Source organism: Macaca thibetana, chromosome 3, assembly GCF_024542745.1.
Source record: "Macaca thibetana thibetana isolate TM-01 chromosome 3, ASM2454274v1, whole genome shotgun sequence".
Lineage (NCBI taxonomy): Eukaryota > Metazoa > Chordata > Mammalia > Primates > Cercopithecidae > Macaca > Macaca thibetana.
In genome coordinates, this window is record NC_065580.1 from 147,401,238 (window position 1) to 147,422,924 (window position 21,687).

General features: G+C 60.0%; 4 protein-coding genes across 15 annotated transcripts in view; 2 read left to right on the top strand and 2 right to left on the bottom strand.

The window, feature by feature from the left end:
* The window catches only part of NUDT1 (nudix hydrolase 1), a 1,171,653-nt gene that overhangs the window by 908,008 nt on the left and 241,958 nt on the right, over positions 1 to 21,687 (top strand). The gene's annotated exons all lie outside the window — the stretch shown is intronic.
* Positions 1 to 21,687, bottom strand: part of PSMG3 (proteasome assembly chaperone 3) — a 585,180-nt gene that overhangs the window by 450,762 nt on the left and 112,731 nt on the right. The window lies entirely within an intron of this gene.
* Positions 1 to 21,687, bottom strand: part of MAD1L1 (mitotic arrest deficient 1 like 1) — a 423,851-nt gene that overhangs the window by 183,506 nt on the left and 218,658 nt on the right. For 9 of the 10 annotated variants that reach the window (XM_050784233.1, XM_050784234.1, XM_050784232.1 and 6 more), the window contains 2 exons: positions 18,813 to 18,953; positions 5,753 to 5,809 (listed from right to left, as the gene is read on the bottom strand). In XM_050784233.1, coding sequence (XP_050640190.1) covers positions 5,753 to 5,809; positions 18,813 to 18,953 — 198 coding nt within the window. Of the gene's footprint in view, positions 1 to 2,765; positions 2,841 to 5,752; positions 5,810 to 18,812; positions 18,954 to 21,687 lie in introns of those variants that run through there. The other variant, XM_050784245.1, reaches the window with a different exon arrangement.
* CHST12 (carbohydrate sulfotransferase 12) overlaps positions 1 to 21,687 on the top strand; it is a 515,718-nt gene that overhangs the window by 9,377 nt on the left and 484,654 nt on the right. The gene's annotated exons all lie outside the window — the stretch shown is intronic.

Consider the following 21,687-nt stretch of genomic DNA (forward strand, 5'->3'; position numbering starts at 1 on the left):
AGAGCAGCATAATTCCCTCTAAATCAGAAAATAAATCTTCACTCCCCACTCCCCAAAGTATATAAAATATTAGAGGACTTTTTATAGCTGTAATCAAAAGCCTCCTATCTCCAGCCACTGCGGGCCTAGCTAATGAGAGGGGTTTGCTAATGATACAAGGATGGCCCAAGAAATCTCTCCCTGCGATATTAATTGCATTTAAAGAAGAAACCATGAATTGTACTTATGCTTACTAATTAGTACGGGTTTGCTAATTAATAAGAAAGTCAGAGTGCCTTTGTCTTGCCACTGGCAATTAACTAAAGATTTAACTTTTTCTTTTTTCTCTCTTTTCTCCTTTCCTAAATAACAAAATGACTTTGGGTTGGAAAATAGTGGGTAAAGGAGCTGCAGGCTGGGAGACAGGACGGGTACCAGGGCCACGTCCCAGACCATTGTGGACAGAAGGCGTGAGCGACGCAGTCAGCCCTGCCTGGAATATGGCTTCTCCACACAAGCCCTGAGGGTGCAGACCACCTAGGCCCCAGCCTTTCCAGGAACAGGGGAGCCCCTTCCCCAGACAGCAACCACTGCCAAGCCAGTCACAGGGAACTGGGTGGGAGGGGCCTCAGAGCTAGAACCAGGGGCGACTCCAGCCATCCCAGCTCAGGGCGAGCTCCCTCTCCACAAAATGAAAGGGAGTCAGGCTGTCCCACAGCCCAGAGACCCCTTCAGACAGGACCATGCGCCTGCACCTATAATCCCCGGGGAAGAAGCCAGCACAGTGAGGGCTCTGGGTCACATGGAGAAGGGGCGACCTGGAGCCCAGGGCTGCACAGCCCAGTGAGGTGGTGGGGGGCAGGGGAGGGAGGCCACTGGCATTCAGGCATGCCTGGCAGGGGCCAGCGCCAACCACGGTGCCTGTGGCCCCCTTGCCTGGCACTGCTCTCCCCAGTACCTCCTCTGAAGGGCTCTGCATGGCAAGAGGGGCACAGAGCCAACGAGACCCCTCCTCTCATCGGGAGCCCATCTGGAGGGCCTATGGCTCCAAACAAAGGATGGGGGCCAGGAACAGGAGCTCAACCCGGGGAGGGGTAAAATCACGATCCTGCTTGGGGGCAATCCTCCCACCACCAAATTCGAAGTCCAATGCTACAGCTTGGGGCCCAGGCATTAGAGCTTAAACACTGCTGGGTACAATGAATAAGGAACAGAAACTCTATGGGCTAAAAAAGAAAAAACACAGGTTGAAAAGCAGCCAAACCTCCAGCCCAGCGCTGCACCAAGTGCTCCTCACAGTCCCCTGACCAGACCCAGAGATCCAGGGAAGCCAGCACTCCAGAGGCGGCCACACCCACCCCGCCCGAAGGCCCAAGACCCGTTTCCAGCTCCCTCCCCACGAAAGAGGCCTGGAGTGAGCGGTTCCTCCAAAACCACCTGCAGCCGGAGAAGGGCCGGCGCCCGGGCCAAGGTGCAGCTGGAGAAGGGCCAACACCCGGGCCAAGGTGCCAGCTCCGAGGCATCCATGCCTCTGTTGGATGTGGGGAGTCCACGCTCCAGAGCAGCTGTGGGCGCCAGGCAGGTGGCTCAGCCATAATGCTGAGGGCTTGGCCTGCGCTCAGACAACTCCATTTCTAACCCTCCTGGCCTCCTGCACACGCGGAAGCGTGGCCTCCGGGCGCGTTTCAATTCAGGCCAACAGTGAGGCAGCTGGCGTCATGACACACAGAACACCAGGGTCTCCACAGGGCATCTTCAGATGGGAGCATCCCTCCTCAAACAGCACCCACCCCACCCCAGGCTGCTCCAGAGGCAACAGGAAAAGGGACCTCACTGAAGCGTCCAGAAAGCTCAGTCACTGAGAAGGAAGCACCGACAGAGGAAGGCCCTGGGCGCGCCCCCCACCAACCCCCTGCCAACCCCCCACACAGGCGGAAGAGGGCCCTGTCATCCTTCCTGAACACCTGCACTCAGGGGAACCAGACCCCAAGTCCACAGAGCCCCCTAACCCCGCTCACTGCCAGACACCAGACCCCACAGTCCAGAGCCCCCCAACCCCGCTCACTGCCAGACACCAGACCCCACAGTCCACAGAGCCCCCCAACCCACTCACTGATGGACACCAGACCCCACAGTCCACAGAGCCCCCCAACCCACTCACTGATGGACACCAGACCCCACAGTCCACAGAGCCCCCCAACCCACTCACTGATGGACACCAGACCCCACAGTCCACAGAGCCCCCCAACCCACTCACTGATGGACACCAGACCCCACAGTCCACAGAGCCCCCCAACCCACTCACTGATGGACACCAGACCCCACAGTCCACAGAGCCCCCCAACCCACTCACTGATGGACACCAGACCCCACAGTCCACAGAGCCCCCCAACCCACTCACTGATGGACACCAGACCCCACAGTCCACAGAGCCCCCCAACCCACTCACTGATGGACACCAGACCCCACAGTCCACACAGTCCCCTAACCCACTCACTGATGGACACCAGACCCCACAGTCCACACAGTCCCCTAACCCACTCACTGATGGACACCAGACCCCACAGTCCACAGAGCCCCCCAACCCACTCACTGATGGACACCAGACCCCACAGTCCACACAGTCCCCTAACCCACTCACTGATGGACACCAGACCCCACAGTCCACAGAGCCCCCTAACCCACTCACTGATGGACACCAGACCCCACAGTCCACAGAGCCCCCCCAACCCACTCACTGATGGACACCAGACCCCACAGTCCACAGAGCCCCCTAACCCACTCACTGAAGCAGGAGCATCTTTCAGGCCTGCCCTGAGCCGTCTCAGATGAAGGCGGAGGAATGGAAACGGAGTCTCAGACCTGCCATTAAACAATACAGTTATGATGCGTTCCCCTGCAAATTCCCTCGGCAGTGAAAGCTCACAGCAGAACACAGGGAGGAAAATAAACAAAACAATAGCCCCCTAGTATTTCTACAGCCTGAAGAGAAACATGGTTCATACTCCAATTTTAAAACCCAGACCCAAGAAAGGCCTGTCCTGGAGCCCCCAACAGCCTGCTTTTCCTTCCGCTGAGCCAAGTGTCACATCCCCGCCTCCCTCCCTCCACCGTGCTCCCCTGGCAAACCTGCTCGGGCGAACCCCCATTCCCCGGCGACTGTGTCTGCCGGGAAGCACCTGAGCGTGGCAGACAGAAGCCTGCCGCCCAACCTGGCTCCAAGTTCACACCACAAACCTCAGCGGGACTGCTGGGACTCTCACAGGCCAGTCCACCTCATGCCCACTTCAGGAAGAGACAGGAAGCTCCAGCAACCTGCTGGTCCCCGTCCACTTCAATGCCCCTCTACTGCCCCAGCCCTACCTCACGCCCGTCACTACAGCGAGGCTCCCATCAGCATAAACCGCTCTCCCACTGCCCGTCGGGTGAAACAAATCTCCCTCCGGCTCCAGGCCCAGCCCCTGAGCAGGCCCTTCTGTGCCTTCCCTCTCTTTAATGAACCGCCGGCTGGAGGGCCCAGGGTAATCCTCTGTTCTCCTCTGGGTCCTCTCTGCAGTCTGACTGTCCCCTGAAAACACTTCCTTCTCCAGGGCTCTGTGAATGGACCTGCCCTCCACGGAGTCCAAAAACTCATGGCGCTCCCCAAGACTAGATGCCAGGACGCTGGAACGCCCCGAAGAGGCTTGAGCCTCCGGTTCTGACTTCTCTGCTACCTACTCATTCCCGACGATTGAAATACCATGCAGAGCGGATGGGCACCTCTGACCCCAGGGCACTGACTCAAAGCCTCCAGCCCTGTGCACCCAACGTGTGGCAGGCATGAGACTCCCACACTTCACCCCCAACTCCCCGCCCCATACCATGAGCCTACCCAGGGCAGAATGCTGAAGCCATCCTCGATTCCTGGCCCTCACGCTCTCTACCTCACCCGCATCTCCCTTCAACACAGCCGACTCGGACCACACCTCCGCACCCCACTGCAGTCCTAGGCCAGGGCACCTGTGTCTCCCAGCCCGGCCAGCCCCAGCCCTGCCAGTTCCCACCCCCTGCGGCCCTACACAGAGCAGCCAGGCATCCTTTATGAATGGACACCAGGTTGCGTCATCACCTACTCCACCCACGAAACCACAGCCCTGCCGTGACCACACGGGGCCCACAAGGTCAGACTACCAACCACCATGGGCCCCGCTTCTGTCACCCCGAACCTCGCTGTTGGGTCCCGGGCCCTGCCTGCCCCGCTACTTCCACCACCAACAGTCGGGTCCCCCAGGCTTGGCTCAGGACGCTCTGCAGAACGGCCCCGGGAAACTGTGGCTCCTGCGTTTGCCACCACCGGAAGTTCTGTCCTTCACTCTCCTATGGGCCACTGACTACTCACTCGGCAACAGTGCGCCTCCAGAGGGCAGGAGCCTGTGTTGCTGGCTGCCGCGTCCCCAGCACCGAGAGGAATGTCCTTAAGCAGCTGCTGAGTGAACAGCGACTGTTCTGGAGCCTCAAGGCAGCTGTCACCAGCCCGCCTGGCCTTGGTCCTGCGGATGCCGGCTCTGCCCAGACCCAGACCCATGCAGTGCCCTGCTGCTGCCTCTCTGTGCCACTGGTAGCTTCTTCCAGGGTCTCGGCAGACAACCCTCGCCCATTCCCAGCCTAGGCCCTGGTGCCTGTACCTCTTAAGAGGGTGATTTCCAACCCCATTCGACCCTGCCCTATGGGAAGGGCCTGTAACCATGGCCACAGCCACAATCGCCACAGGCTGTGCAGCCGGCCCCAGAATCTGTCAAGCGATGAACCCTCGGCACACCCCTGCCAGGTGGAGGCCCTGAGAGCCAGGACACCAGCTCCCAGTCACGAGCCGGCAAGCAAGGACGCCCAGATGGGAGCCTCGACCTGGGCTGCAGGCCCTGGGGTCCGTACAATGCTGACAGCCGCTCCGCCTGCGACCCAGGCCAGCCTGACGGGTGGCCTGGGACAGAATATGCAGCCACACGCACGCACGCATGCCCCAGGGCTGTCCGTGTCCTTCACAGACATGGCCAAGGCCAGGGCAGCATGGACGGAACCTACACTTTGTTTAGGCCAAAACGCTTCAGAAGCAAAGCCCATTTGTTCCCTACGACAGTGGGCGGCTTTTTAACACTGGAGGTCCGGAAACCAGGAGAGCCTGCCTGGCGCCCCACGGCCCACACTGTGGCCCCACCCAGGCTCGGAGGCAGCCAAACCAGCGAGAGTGGGGCCGATGTGGGCTGAGGAGAAAACAGCTTAAAAGCACACCTGCCGCATTCACAGACGGCAGAGAAGCACTCACTGGAGACGTCCCTCTCTCGGTCAGGACCCATGCTGAGTGACGCCCGAGCCCCAGCTGAGGGCTCGGCTAGGGACTCGTCTCACTAGGGACTCAGGTCCTGTGCGGTCAGGACAGGGGTCCACGAAGCCACAGCACCGATGCCTAGCTCGCTACAGACCCCTCGCGGGCTCGCACACCTGCTTTGCCTCTGACACCGCGGCCTCGTGCGGCAAACATGTCACTGCCCCCTTGCCACAAACACGGTGGTGGGGCCCGAGGGGCTGTGCTCTGCCCAGGCGTGCGCCACCTGTCACTGGTAGAGATGCGAGTCAGGCTCCTCACACACCCTTCCCCCCTCAACACAGCTTCCAACGACAGAGGAGGCAGCCATGCACTGGTGCCTGCCGCCTAAGGGCTTACGGGGACAGGCGTCCCTGCCCAGACCCAGGGTCCAGGTGTCCTGAATCCCAGCCACTCCTGTGTCTGACTCACCATGTCTGCTCTTTGTTTCTGGCCTCCCAGCTCCTCCAGGGCCTGCGACAGCTGAGCCTGCAAGACAAGATAGGATTCGGCCTGAGACTGGGTGGGCCAGGACCCATTTCTAGGACTGCGGGGAACACAAACCCCACCACCCCGCAGCCTCCACTCCCTATGGAGCAATGGGACCCAGGAGCTGGGAAGTGGGCAGCCAGAGGGTGGGCGGGGCCAGCAGAGCCACTCCGTGAGGCCCAGAGCCAACTGATGGAGACAGAGACAGAGCGGGCAGAGGGTGGCCAGAGGAGTGTCAGGGGCCAGTGTGGCCGCCCCACGAGGCCCAGAGCCCACTGATGGAGATGGAGACCGAGTGGGCTGCGGGAGGCTTGACAGAACCGAGGTCCATTCTAAAAACCTCTCTCAGGAAACTGACTGTGAATAGGGGGGCCAGGGGTGGGCCCAAGAGGGACTGTGGAATTGGGGAGACGGAGGGAAAGGTTCAGCGTGGGACTTTCGATCAGAGGGACTCAATTCACTCTCCCTGGCAGGCTCATGCTTAAAGAACAGAACCAGGTGACTTTCCTGGCAGAGGCCCCACCTCAGAGCATCTCCGCCGCCACAGCCACCCCCAAGCAGGACCCCGACCCAGGCGGGAAGGGTCTCCTGCCCCCACACACTCCCCAAAGGGCACAAGGCTTGACCCCACAGTAAGGGTAGAAAAGCCAGCAATGAAAAGCCAGCCACCTCCTCCTCACAGGCCTCATGGAACAGCAAGGCTGGGCCTTGTTGTAGTGCTGGGACATCAGCAGTTCGGCTTCCTGCTGGGGACAGTGACCCTGCACCCACGACCTGCACGGTGCACGGGGCTCAGGACCTCGGAGACCCCTGCCCTGGGCCTCTGCCCCTGCGGTTCCTGCCTTCCCCCACATCCTCTGCGTCTGCCCCTTCCTGACTCTTCCCACGACCCCGCTTGGCTCCGCACAGCCCCCACCACCTAAACACACTGTGGCTCTGTCCTAGAACCCAGGAAGAAGGGCCAGGCAGGGGGCCTTGTGAGACCCCCAGGCCACAACACAGAGGAAACCAGGAAGAAGGGCCAGGCAGGGGGCCTTGTGAGACCCCCCAGGCCACAACACAGAGGAACCCAGGAAGAAGGGCCAGGCAGGGGGCCTTGTGAGACCTCCCCAGGCCACAGTACACACGAAAGGCCGGGAAGGAGATGGAGGACCAGCCTAGGAGTGAGGCAGGAGGCTGTGGTGGGATGTGGGATCTGCAGGGTAGAGGCCCAGCAGGCCTGAGGATGAGGGGGAATCGAGAGGCAGGCAGAGGCCTGGCCCAGCGGCAACTAGAAACCACTGGGCAAGTCACGAGGAGAGACCAAGGCGGGGAGGCGTGTGTGTGTGCGTGTATGCAAGTGTGGGTATGTATATGCACACCTGTGTGTGGCATGTGCACATGTGGCAGGGATGGGGGAAGTATGTTTGGAGAAACAGAAAACGAGGCACTGCAGCCCCTGGGGACACAGCCTGGGGAACGTGGCTGAGGCAACAGCCGATAATCCTCAGCCTGTCCACTCTGCAGACCATGGGCCCCCAAGCTCCCCTATAGGACAAGCCAGAGCCAGGTTCTGGACTTCCCATGGGCCATCCTGGTGCCCGCTGGTTCTGGATGCCACAACAGAGTCAAACCCAGGCTCCACATGCTCCCATGGAGGCTGCAGGTGTGAGCACCTGAGCCCCCCAAGCCTCTGGTGTGGTGCCCCACTCAGTGGGGCACCCGAGCGACTCCCATTGCCCACCACCCCTGTGCAATGCCTGTGGGTGAAGGGAAGGCCTTGAGTTCTGCCCACCACCAGCCCTGCCTGGCACCCTCACATTGCCCCAAGGAGGCCCTGGAGCCCGCCCAGCCGCTGTCATCAGGAGGCACGTAGCCGTGGTCACGCTGGGCTGTGTGGACCGCACACTGGAAAGCTTGGTGCCTCAGGGCCTGGGAGCAGCACACTGCCCTCCTCACAGCCAGCTGAACCCTAGATAATCCGGCCACTGCTGGGGTCACCAGCAGCTGGGACTGGGAATGGCAGATGGAAGAGGGACATCCACCAATCTGGGCCTAGATATGACGCACTTCACCGAGCTGCAGCCCCAGGCATTTCTAGGGACACAGGGAGCCGGGTCTGGGCATCCGGGGCACCCCATATCCCTGGGCAGAGCCTCAGCACGTGGGAGACAGTCGCCGTCCACATTCATGCTCTCCTCACGCAGCCCTATACCCCACCCAGGTCTACCCGCATCCACAAGCTACCAGGCCAGAGACCATCCCAAACACGGGGGAAGACAACAGGTGCTGAGCTGACCTGGGCAGCGAGAAGCACCCATGAGAGCTGCCCGCACCCCTGGCAAGGCTCTGAGCTGACCTGGGCAGCGAGAAGCACCCGTTAGAGCTGCCCACACCCCCTGCAGCCTGGCCATGTCTGCCACGCCTGGCACACTGTCCTGGGCACACAGGCGGCTGGTACCGTGGACACCAGCCTCAGGTGAGGCACATCGTCATCCCCATTTACATCAGTCCACGCGGCAACCTTGCAAGGTCAAAGGCACTTCACAGGTGCAGCTTGGAAGAGGCGGGGACGTCCGGAAGCAGCAGGGCTGGGAGCCGTGTGTGAGTCCCGGGCCCACCCCACTCTCCCATGCCTCCCGACACGGCATCACTGCAGGGTGGAGCGATGACCACAGTGGCCAGCCCAGGGACCTGCTGAGGCCAGGCAGGCCACGGCAACCTCAGCCTTCACAGCCTCCGGCGCCAGGCGGGTAGGCCTCAGGTATCTCCAGAAGGTTTCACGAGGTTTCTGTGAGGACAGCACTAGTAACATGTGCCTGAAGACAAGTTCATTCACATTCATTCACAGGTGGCTCACAGCCTGAGGCCAAGGCGTCCACCTCTGTACCAGCCCCATCAGCCCAGCACTTCCGTCAATGGCTGGAAAAAAAAACGCATGCATCTGAAATCCTCACATGACCCAGGGCCTGGAAACAGAGACCAGTGAGATTTCTGAGATATCCTCAAAGCCAGAGTCGCTCACGAAAGGTGACTCTGAGCCGCGGAGCCCTGCACTCAGACTCGTACACTGGTCTCGGGTACCCGGGCAGGGCCTGCTTGGAGCAGCTCCCAAGAGAGTGCAGCCCCAGGACGGGGCCGGGAGGCCAACTGCACGGCCGCAGGAGCGGCTGTGGCTCGGCTCACACGCCTGCCTGGCGCTGAGCAGGGCCCTGGGTTCAGGAAGGCAGATGTCAACAAGCTGAGTGCTCCCCAGGAGGCGACCAAGACAGCAACGGGCATCACAGGAGCCATCCAGCCATGAAGAGAGACGGCTTCCAGACAGTGAGAGCCACCTTTCACCGAAGACTGAACACACAAGTGTCACTCAGGCTGCAGTGAGACATCCACAGGGTCCTGTGTGACCCGTGAGGTTCTGTGTCTTCGCCTGCACTGGGTGGTTACACACGCACTCACTCTGTCGTCCGACAGACTGAAAACTTACTATGTGTGCATTTTGGTGTATTGTGTTATATTTCCATTAAAACATATACTCTAGCACCCTGGCGGACGAATTAGGGAGGAAAAGGAGGACAGTTCTGCTACCATAAAGAGAAATGGTTTCAGCCAGGCATGGGGCTCATGCCTGCGAGACCATCACTTAGGGAGGCCAAGGCAGGAGAACTGCTTGTGGTTAGGAGTTCGAGACCAGCCTGGACAACATACAGAGATCCTGTTTCTACAAAAAATTTAAAAATCAGCTGGGCGTGATAGCACACAACTGTGGTCCCAGCTACTCAGGGAGCTGAGGCAGGAGGATCTCTTGAGACCAAAAGGTTGAGGCTGCAGTGAGCCGTGACTGTGCCACTGCACTTTAGCCTGGGCAACAGAGTGACACCCTGTGTCAAAAAAACAAACACAAAGATGTAAAACAAAATGAAACAAGGTTGTTTGTAACCCGCTGAATCTTCCTAAACGGACAGCCAAATGGGACATCGCACAAGCCTGAGTCAGAGGTGACTCCCGGCGGAGGGTTCTCAGCAGAGCAGCCACCGGACAGAAGCTCAGCAGGCAGAGGGGTCAGAGCGTGAAATGGAGCGCACGCTCCACAGGCATGGAGATGGGGAGTGGCAGGGAGGCAGGAGGGAGCTCAGGTCTGGCTTACAGACATTCCGCAGCACAAGGTTTGTGGGTGCAGGACACCTCAGCCACCTCTCACTCATAACCTGAAAAGACACAGGTGGGTGCTCCTAAGAACAGGAACGTGGAGAGAACACAGAGAAGGCCCTGTTGTCACTCAAGGAAACGCACTGCTGTTTGTAGCTCAAACAGGGTAAGTGGTCAGACATGAAGTTTCCGAGTAACAAAAAATGTTTTACATGAGAGAGGGTGTGGACAGGACAGGAGTGAGTCGGGAGAACGGAGGTAGCTGTGGCCTGGGGGGTCGGCCACACTGCGTGCCTGTCCTGGGCCTCCCTGGTGTGACAGGTTCTGTCGAGGGAGGGCAGCACCGAGGAGCATTTGGTCAACGTCCACTCCTCCCTCACCTTATCGTTCCAAGAAAACGGCTGAAGAAAGAAAGCAAAGGAAACACTGAAACCCACACGGCCCAGCACAGGAGACACGGGACATCACTAAACCCACACGGCCCAGCACAGGAGACACGGGACATCACTAAACCCACACGGCCCAGCACAGGAGACACGGGACATCACTGAACCCACAAAGCCCAGCACAGGAGACACGGGACATCACTAAACCCACAAAGCCCAGCACAGGAGACACGGGACATCACTAAACCCACACGGCCCAGCACAGGAGACACGGGACATCACTAAACCCACACGGCCCAGCACAGGAGACACGGGACATCACTAAACCCACACGGCCCAGCACAGGAGACACGGGACATCACTAAACCCACACGGCCCAGCACAGGACACACGGGACATCACTAAACCCACACGGCCCAGCACAGGAGACACGGGACATCACTAAACCCACACGGCCCAGCACAGGAGACACGGGACATCACTAAACCCACACGGCCCAGCACAGGAGACACGGGACATCACTAAACCCACACGGCCCAGCACAGGACACACGGGACATCACTAAACCCACACGGCCCAGCACAGGAGACACGGGACATCACTAAACCCACATGGCCCAGCACAGGAGACACGGGACATCACTAAACCCACATGGCCCAGCACAGGAGACACGGGACATCACTAAACCCACACGGCCCAGCACAGGAGAGGCGAGGCAGGACATTAGGGTCCCAAGAGACCCAAGACAACGCGCTCTGTGTGTGCAGAGGAGGCCCCCAGATGGGGCACCAGGAAGCTTTGGGTGACAGGCTCTCATGGGCCCCAAATGCTCTAGAACTTCTCCTTCTGGACAAGCTGGAGGAAGTAGCACAGACGTACCCTCCTGCCTCAGTCACCAGAAACCAGACACACATTAGGAACCGTGGGATTCCGGTGAGGGACAGCAGGCAGCTCAGAGCTCAGAGTTGCAGGAAGGGACGGGGTGAGTCCCCCAGGACCCAGGCCGGGGCAGCGCCATAGACAGAGCCCAGCAGTCCTGCTGGGTGAGGAGAGAGGAATGGGAGCTCCAGGAGGCAGAGGTGGGCAGCTGGGCCTGGCAGGCCAGCACCAGACAGAAGGAAGGGACCTAAACAGCGGCCACCAGAGAAGAGGCGCCGAGGTGGAGAACATGGGAAATGCTGGGCACGTCGGTCACTGGAGACACAAAGATTTAAGCCAGAGTGAAACGTGCTGCCCCGCTGGATCCAGATACCAAAGCGGACAGTGCCACAGCGGAGAGCTCTCCCAGCTCTGGTGCCATCGGCCTGGGCGAGAACATGTCACTGGACCCCGCATGTTGCCATGGTACGGCCACTTGGGAAGAGTTTGGCAATGTTTTAAAAAGTTAGGGCCCGGCCCAGGGGCTCACGCTTGGAATCCCAGCACTTTGGGAGGCCAAGGCGAGAAGACCACCTGAGGTCAGGAGTTTGAGACCAGCCTGGCCAACATGGTGGGCCTGGGGGCTCCACCCAGTCACCCAGGGAGTGAGAGGTGTGTGTGTCCCCCGAAGGTGGCTGGGCAGCCCCACAGTCTCTCCTAAAAATACAAAAATTAGCCGGGTGTGGTGGTGCACACCCATAGTCCCAGCTACTCAGGATGCTGAGGCAGGAGAATCAGTTGAACCCGGGAAGTAGAGGCTGCAGTGAGCCGAGATCACGTCACTACACCCCAGCCCAGGTGACAGAGCGAGACTCTGCCCCCACCCTGTCTCCCCTCCAAAAAAAGTTAAAGCCCACACTCCTACTCCTAGATGCAGAGCCCAAAGGAATGGAAACCCACATTCACAGGAAATCTGGCACGCAGATACTCACAGCAGCTCTGTCCCTAACTGGCAAGAACAGGAAACCACCCTCGTATGGACCAGCAGGTGAACAGACAGACCATTTTGGTAGAATCTCAAGACAGACAATTACTTTGTAATAAAAGTAAATGAGCTGCTGATACAACGTTGATGTGTCTCCAAAGCACTGTGCAGTCAGCAATGACAGATGCAGCAACTGTGGGACTCCATTTACATGAAGTTCCAAGAAAGCCCGAAACAACAGGCCCCAGACCGGTGGCCTCCACGAGCTGGGGGTGGAAAGAAACTGACTGTCAACATGGATCAAATCACACAGATAAACTTGGGGGATTTTACTGAGTATAAATTATATTTCAATAAAGCTGCCTTTAAAACGTGGAATCCCCAGAGCTTGGAAAGGACCACACTCACAAGGGCGAGGAGCTGGCACGGCCCGAGTGTGCACTGGAGAGGAGCTCCCGCAAGGCCTCAGACAGCGCAACTTCAGGCTGGTCTTGGGAGGGTTCCTCCAGGAACCCGCGTCTGTGACGGAGGCAGTGGGTGGGCAGCAGAGCGCCTCCTGTGGAAAAACCCTGGGCCTTACACTGTGGCACTGACTGTGGGGCTGCCCAGCCACCTTCGGGGACACAGACACCTCTCACTCCCTGGGTGAGCGGGTGGAGCCCCCAGGGCCTGGCCACAGTGTCCTCACCTCGGAGACAAGAGCTCCCCAAGCTCAGGCTGGCTCTGCAAGGCAGTGGGAGGTGCAGCCTGTGCTGACGCGGGGACAGTGGGATGGAGAGAGGGCTTCCCAAGGCCCGGGGCTGGGGCTAGGCTGACGGCTGGGAAGACCAGATGCCAAGGCTCCTGAGGGCAGGCCAGGCGATTCCCCAGCCTCAGCCCCTCCTCCACAGCCCACCCCGGGCTGGGTGCAGACACACAGGAAGCTCAGGTGGGAACACGGCTCCACCCCAAACAGCGTCAGACGTGGTGCTCAGGTTCCCCAGAAGAGACTAAGCCCACTCAGAGCCAAGCTTCAGGGGCACACGCCAGGGAGCACTGAGGGGTGCGGAGGCTGTGGGGACCCGGGCACCAAGTGACCACAGAGCTGCCTCCACCCGAGTGGCTGAAGGGTCAAACACAGCTCTTCCTGGGTGGGACCACGTGTCCCGGGTGGCTACGTGTGCTCAGACACGAGCCGCAAGCCCTGGCGCCCTCAGCACCACCGAGGTGCCGCACAGAGGCCTTGGCCGGGCTATTTTTATCCTGAGGTGAGAAGTTGTTGCCTGTGATCCAACACTCCTGCCAGCCAAGACATGGCAGAAAACGGCTACGACAGGCGGCCACAGACCCCAGCGGCCACAGGACAGCTGGGCTGGGGAGGACCGGGGGGCACCAGGCACAGACCCCGCACACGGTGCGAAGGCTGGAGCCGGGGGAAGGCAGCCCCACCCATAGTCAACGGTCACGTGGAAAAGGATGGGACGGAAGCTCAGGCCTCCACCTTCCTGGCCAGGTCTCCTGGTGGCATGTGACACAATGTGAAGAAGCAGGAGGCAGCACACCACAGGGTCCCCACAGGGCTTCCCAGGCCACAGCCCCAGCACCTGCTCCCAGGTGAGGCTGTACACAGAAGCTCTCTCCTTGCATGGAGGCCTGAGGATGGCTGTGAGCCCAGCGCTGGCCACAGAGCACGACAGGCAGGCAGCTCACCGTCAGGGGCCAGGATATGGGGTGGACGCCCGCCCTGGGGGATGCTCTGAGGGTGGCAGCAGGTCCTCCCGTGGTGGAGAGGACAGAGCCTGCCCTGGGCTTATTCCTCACGCACAACAAGGTCGGCTCCTGCGCAGGGCAGCGGTGCTCAAAGTGTGTGCTGTCTGGGGTGGCACCGGCATGTCACAGGGAGCCCGGATCAGCGCAGTTCTGTACTGCACAGACGCCCCGTTCTGGGAATGGAGCCAGCACCTCGCGATTCCCACTAAGGACCTGCGGCCACACAGCAGAGGCTCCCACAGCCCAGACTCCAGGGCGATTTCCATAAACCCCTTGGTCCACTCTTCTTAAGTACACTGCGTGATTTTTAACTGTTTCAAGTTTTTTTTTTTTTTGGCTCTATCTCTGCTTTGTACAGTACAGTCATTTCACGTTCTTTCGGTGCAGGAAACAGATCATCAATCATCAATACACTCACAGGTATCAGGCCTGGTGAACAGCCTGAGGCCCTGAAGACCAGGCTCTCCGCGGCCCTCCTGGAGCCAAACCACCCGCGGCAGCCAAGTGACAGCACTGCAGAGCTGCCCGAGCCTCTGGGAGGCCACGGGGAGGAAGGGAAGCAGAAACACCGTGACGGCCACTTCCACCTAAATTGTCAGGATCCACTTCAGAGTCACTGCAACCTGAAACGGGGATTCTCCACACACCTCCACACGGCCAGCAGTGCAGTAATCCGTTTTAATTAAATAAATTGGAAACACAAATCAGGCCGATGTGTTGAATCAAGGTGGCGTGCACTGCGTATTTATAGCTCCGTCCACAGAGGACTCCTGACACACGCTACCAGCTCCTGCAGCCACTTTATTAAATGGAATAAATAACACCGTGCAAGATGGCAAAACTTCACCAGACGGGTCTGGGGTTCTCCCAACTCAACACTGTTTCCTGCAAGGTCTCTGCTGGAATGAAAACATGGCCCAGATGAGAACGGACTGGTGCCCGGCTGAGCAGACGGGGACGGACTGGCGTGCCCGGCTGAGCAGACGGGGACGGACTGGCGTGCCCGGCTGAGCAGACGGGGACGGACTGGTGTCCGGCTGAGCAGACGGGGACGGACTGGTGTGTCCGGCTGAGCAGATGGGGACGGACTGGTGTCCGGCTGAGCAGATGGGGACGGACTGGCGTCCGGCTTAGCTAACAGGTGGGTGGAAGGGAACCACGCTTGGAGTGATGCCACGTCCTCCCGCCAGCGACTACCCCATGCCCACCTGGCCGTCAGGTAGCAGATCCTCACCTGCCCCGAGAGGCGCCTTCCCCAGGGGCACGCCCAGTGCTGGGCAAGCTTCCAGGGAAGGCTTGCGGGGCCCGAAGTCAGAGGACATAGGAACGTGTCAGGGGACAGAGAGGTGAACAGAGGCCAAGGGAGAGGGAAAGATGGAGACAGGAACTATCAGACAGACGTGCAGAGGACACAAAGAAAACCAAGAAGGGAAAACGAGACGGGAAACAAAAAGAAAAACCAGGTGGAGGCAGCAGGGAGAGCGGGAGGCGGGGGGCTGCGGGGGAGTACCTGAGCCACGCGGGGTCAGGAGCTCTCCCCGGCTGGGAGGATGGCGGCGCCCCCACTCCCTGACTGTGGGGAGAACAGGAGATGGGCCCCTCACAGAAACCAACAGCCAGAGACAGGCGGCATGTACAGAGTCTCCAGAGTAGCCCCTTGGCCCTCCACAGGCACATCCCTGGCTTGGGCTGGCATCCCTGCCCCAGGGGCTCCCTGTGCACGGAGGGCACAGCCACCATTGCCACACTTCACGTGCAGCAGCGCCCCAACCTTCCCTGGAGCATGGCACTCCTGCTGGGCCCCCACCTTCACCTTGCAAACGTGCTTAGTTCCCAGAGTTGGGGCCACGTTCTCCCAAACTTGCACCACCTCCATGGGGAGGGCCAAGAGCTGGGGCGCCCCCAGCAGATGCTCCCCCAAGGCAGGAACCCAGCCCAGGAGCTGCCGGCACCCCCAGCCTCCCGCCCGACTGTCACTTCACAGAAAGGCAGGGCAGAGGCTCCACAGGTGACCTGGTCCCGCTGCGGCGGAAGGGCGAGGACGCCTCTCCCAGGCTCCTGGGAGGAGAGAGCTGACGCGGAGGTGCCCTCTCTGATGAGGCAAGGCATCAGGTCACGCTGTCATGCAGGATGTGGTGGTGGCTGCTCCACAGACCCGAGAGAGCAGTGGCACCTGCACAGGCTCAGGGAGCAGCCACAGGCCCTGAAGACCCCTCTGGGATCTGTGCCAGCAGCCGAGACCATGGTTATCTGCATCAACACAGACACGGGCCAGTGCGGTGGGGTCCTGGGGGGAGTCTGCGGGTGCTGGCGTGCTTCTGGAGGCACTCAGGGGGATGGGCAAAGGGGGCTGTGAGGGCTCAGGAGAGGACCAGCCATGTGAACTCCTGCAGTGAGGACTACTCAGTGCTGGTAGAGTCCAACCCTGCTCCGGCCTGCTGGGCCCAACTCCTCCACGTGCCTGATTCTCCTGAAACCCCAGGAGAGACTGAGAGGAAGGGGAGTAACCTGCCCCACCATGGGAAGGGAGGGGCAGGGTCCCCAACGTACATCCCACTAGCAGGGTGAGGGCCGAGGCTCCAAGCTGCCCGGCAAGGGGGTAAGCACGGTGCCCAAACAGTGCCAGTATCTGGTCAATGAGTCCTGAGGTCCCTGACAGCCCTGATCGCCTCATCACACAAAACACCAGACATCAGAACCAGGACACTGGATGTGCCCACCCGAGGCCTGTGATGAGCCAATCACAGTGCAGAGGGCAAACACAGGCTGGAGAAATCACTCAACGTGAAAAACGCCGGGGACGGCAGAAGGGGTCAGAGACCCTCCCCACAAATCTCTCTTCATTAATACTTCACAGGGAGCCAAGGGTGTTGGAATCAAATTGCTATTAACGCGCTTAGGGTTATGACAGCTCCCAGGTGCAGCCGGAGCTAGCCTTGCCCGTGAGGACCGAAGGTCTGTGTGCGGCCCTCAGCAGCGGGCCCTGCACGCACAGGGTGGCTGGACACAGAAAGGAAAGCCAGGAGCGGGAAGAAGGAGGATGGACAGAGGGGGCCGGGCATGAGAAGAACACACCAGGGGGCAGTATCAGTGCCTAAGGGTGGTCCCAGACCCACGGTTCACTCTCGCCACGTGTGGTGGTGAAGGCTCACCCCATAGGTGGGGACACAGCATAGCCCCAGGGCCCTTTGGTGTGGCCTACATGTGAGCAAGGGGTAGGGAGTGCATGTAGGCCCCAGGCCTGGACCTGTCATTCTCGCCACACGCCATCCCCAGTGCCTGAGCCTCTGTGCCCGCGCCCCCTCTAAACCACTGAACCATCTGCCAAGCAACTTTCTAGATGCAGTTTGACGACCTCCTCCTCCCATCTTCCCTGATCAGCCGCTGGGACGGCCATGCAGCGCGGCTCCCTGAGACCCTCCATTACAATCATTTCTCCAGAAACTCAGCTCCTCCTAACATCCTACGTGAATTATGTTTGTTCATTAAATGTCTCCCCTGCCCAGCAACTCAGCTCCAGGGGCCAGAGGCTGTCAAACATTCCCTGACACAGGGCCCGGCCTGCTGTGTGTGCTCGGCAGCCTGGCCGGAAGGTGGCTGTGGTCACACCTGTGAACCTGGCTCTCCACTGGTGGACCCAGGTCATCTTACAGCTGGTCACTGGATGAATGAGGAATGGACACAGCAGCCTATGACGGGCGATAGGCCACACCGATGCCCTCATCTGCATCTCCATCTCACCGCAGTCTCCACCACCAAGGCCCAACCCAGACACAATGAGCCCTGAGACCAACAAGCTCACAGAGCTCGGCTGTGCCCGTAGACACTGCAGGCCCAGGCCCTCCAAGACATAGCCTGGCGGTGTCACACACCAGCTCGGTGACCTGGGCATGTCCTTTGACTGCCCCAGGCCTGGGTTTTCTCGTGAGCAAAATTCAGGTCACAACAGCACCCACTCCGCAGGATATGGTGACAGTGAGACTGAGTAGTCAGGTAAAGGGCCACGCAGAGCTGAACAGCAAGGCACCCGGCGGCGTGTGCCAATGAGGCCAGAAGACCCTGGCACGTATCCCACCACGCCCAGGTGGGGCTGTGCCGTGCCCAAGGAGAAATGGTGCAAACCTCGAGAGGAGAACACGGGCCCTTCAAACTCTAGGCTGGGAATGGTGTGCTGGGAGCCCCTGGCCTGGGGAGTGTGGACAGGGAGTGTGGACGTGGTCTCTGCCCAGGCCCTACGATCCCCAGCTCCTTCCTCCCACTGCACAGGTGAGAGTTGTTCAGAGCTAGACAAGGGAACAGAGTGTCACGGTGGCCCACGGGGCAGGGAAAAGGCAGAAGCCAAGGCTGAGGCCACCTCTCTTGGGAGGACCCTGGAGCCAGGAGAGGGATGCAGGCTGCAGGAAGGAGGAACCCCTCTACCAGTTCCGCAGCGAGCTGGGCAGCCCTGGGCCTCATGCCCTGCCTGTCAGGCCCCAGCAGAGCCTCCCCAGCAGCGGGGACCAGAGCCCTGGCAACAACTCTGAGCACCTGGAGACCAGGTCTCCTCGGCAGATGCCCCTCACGGGGGAAGGACCTTGAGTGCCCCGTTGACAGGCACCATGAGGGGTCCCAACCCGTCAAAGGGGCACTGTCTGTGTGTCATCTGCCTGCAGGCTGGGGCCACCTGGGACACCCTGACAGCTGAGGACGCTGCAGGTGCCATCATGAGAATTAACATGGATCCACGTGCACAGGAAGCAGCCCGTGGACACCCTCCCTGATGGATGCCTGCCGGCCGGCGACTAACAAAACAGGACCAGACCTCCAACCCCCCCCGGCTCTGCCAAGGCCCACCAGGGAGAAGGCCCACCAAGGGGAAGGCCCACCCGGCAACGTGAGCCCCACGGCCGCGGCCCCGCACCTCCATCTCGGCGCTGTGGCTGTGCACCTTCTGCACCATATCCTCTGCCTCCCGCATGCGCCGTGTCAGCTGGGGTGAGTACTCGGCCGAGGTCAGCTCGCTGTCGTAGGACCCCAGGATGGCCCGCATGCCGTCCCGCTCCTGTGGACATAGAGGGCAGCTGGTTAGGACCCGGGGCGGGGGATGAGGTAACGATGGAGACGGCTCAGGGAAGGCCTCACGAGAGCTGCGTCATGTGGGAGGCTCCCTCGTGAGGACCCAGGACAGCACCCAGAGCCCACTCACCAAGGTGAAGAGGGCCCCGGAGCTTGGCGCCCCCAGACCCAGTAAATGCCAGCAGCTCCAGCTTCGCCCCGGCTCCTGTTCTGACCATGTCAGGCCTTTACTGCGGCGGGCATGGGCTCCACCTCGTACCAGCAGTACGGCTACGGGGCGGGCTGGGAGCAGCGGCCTCTGCCCCTGTGGACACAGCACACGCAGGGCGAGGGTGCACAGTGGGCAGAAGCCCAGGTTCCCCACCCCAGCCTGTTCTATTGGGTCTGCATGACTCCTCTAAGTCCCAGTGACACTGGGCCCAGGGAAACGACAATGCGCAGGCCCAGAGCTGGGTGAGTCCTCCTCTTCCTGGGACCTCTGCCCCAACCTGCCGAGGGAGGAGACACAGTGTGCACCAGAAAGCTGCCCGTTCCAATAGGACGGGCAACCCATCGCTCATCCAACCACCCAGGGCTCTCGGGAAGGCCGAGTCCTTACTTTTCAGATCTGGGCTTGCGAGCTCCTTATCTTCCCACAGAGCTCACGGGATGTCTGAGGCTGCACGCAGGCCCCCACACAGCAGCCAGGTCCAGCAGAGCTCAGCTTCCTGGGATGACACTGACCACAGTGTCAGGGCTGATTCTTAGAGCCAGGCAGAAACCCCTGCTCAGTTGTGTCCTGCCTGACACGCTGACAGCAAGTCAGCCAATCAGGGGCCCCAGGCGCCGTGTGCTGCCTCCGGACCTGGTGGGAGCCCATGGCTTGGGAACTGAGCTGCTAGGACAGCCCCACAAAGGACATGCCACTGTGGGGAAGCGTGGTCTTCCCTCTGGCCTCCCGCTGCCTGCACTCCCTGCCCCAGGTGCGGGCCTCAGCCACGGTCCCCAGACCCTTATGGCCTCAGACGCCGAGTCTGGATGGAGCCGATTCCAGGCGCAGGCTGGGGACCTCTTCCCGCCTGCCCGCCCTGCGGGAGCCCACATGATCAGGGAGCCAGTCCTTCAGACGCCCAAGTGTGCTGGAGGGCAGCCTCCAGATGTTCACAGGCATCCGGATGCCCTGGGTGTAGATTCAGGGCGGGCCTGGGAATCTGCCTTCTAACAGGCGCCCCAGGGACATCTAACTGATGCTCTCAGTAGTCTCTGCTGGGGCTCTGCCCCATTCTTGAGAGATGGGATGAGGATGCTGGGGTAGCAGAGCCCAGGAAGAAGCAGACAGGTAGCTACGAGATGCAGGTTCAAGCCCCAGCTCTGTCCTGAGGCCAGCTATTCAAGCTCCCTCCCCAAGTCTCAGTTCCTTCGTTGATAAGGTGGGAAACAGGGCAGCCATGAAGACTGATGCTATCAGGAATGAACTGTCCAGCCAGCTGCCCTGGAAACAACTGGTGCTCAGAAAGCAAGAGCAAGAACCTCACAAACCCGGGAAATGGTCTCCACTGGCCCATGCCCCTTCCCAACACACATGCTGGGCAAACGGCCAATGCTTCAGCCCAGCCCTGCACCACCATACTGTGTCGCGGCCAGTGTGCTTCTCACCAGGTGAGGGCAGGGGAGCTGTGGGGACTGCCCCCACCAGTACTGGCTGAAAAGGCAAATTCATGGCCCTGATAGAGACTGGCTCAATCAGGTAGCCTGGGGAGCAAGACCCCCACCCAGAAACGGAGTCCACAAAACTACCAGGGTCCTTTCCATGCCGCCTCCTGAGTCTGCACATACACAAGCTGAGCCCCTGCCCAGGCCCTCCTGCTCTCAGGAGAGACCGACCCAGTGCTCCCCAGCACTGATGACTGCCTGAGCCCCTGCCAGGCCTCTGTCCATCCCCCAGAGGTGAGGAGAGCGAGGCTGCGGGGGCTGAGGAAACCCCGGCCTGCTCTCTCAGAAGCCCCTGGAGCTCAGGCCGCCACATCTGGGGCTCTCCTGCCATCTCCTGAGCCGGGGACACAGTTGCCACCCTGGTGTGGACTTTATAATTAGTTGATGACAAAAAATTCAAAATTCAATAAGTGAGAAATTAAAGTTACAAATCCAACTGGAACGGGTCACATATCTGTGGAAAATTTGTTTGCACAGGGAGGTTTATCGCGTGTCATAATCTTATTGAAATCCTATATCTTCCCATTGACTTTTATCGTTTCAAGCCAGTTACCGGAGTTGTCAGTACCAACATGCGGACGCCGCGCAAGGCCAGGGCGGGGGACTTCCCTTGGTAAACAACCTGTAATCGTCTCCTTTATTGATCAGTAAATCTCTGAGAGCTTCCCTTCGTGACGGCTCTCTCCAGCATAACTCCAGGCTAGCACTGGCTGGCACAGAAGAAAAGTATTAGAAAGTTTGTTGTTTGTACCCTTCCAAGAAACTGTTTTGTCACCGGGAGTGAACGAGCAGGCACGGTGGGGGTGACTTGCTATGGCTTTTTAACAGCTGACTCCACTTGTGGGCAAGTCCACTTCATTTCCACCTCAACAAATGCGGTGATTAACTGCAGAACAAACAGGAGGCTGGCGGTGCTGACAGGGCCTCCCAGACTCATTCAAGAAGCACCCAGCAGAGTTACACTGTCCACAGGCTGCTCCTCCTTGGATACAGAGATGTCCTGGTTCTAAGGAATAGAATGTGCTCAT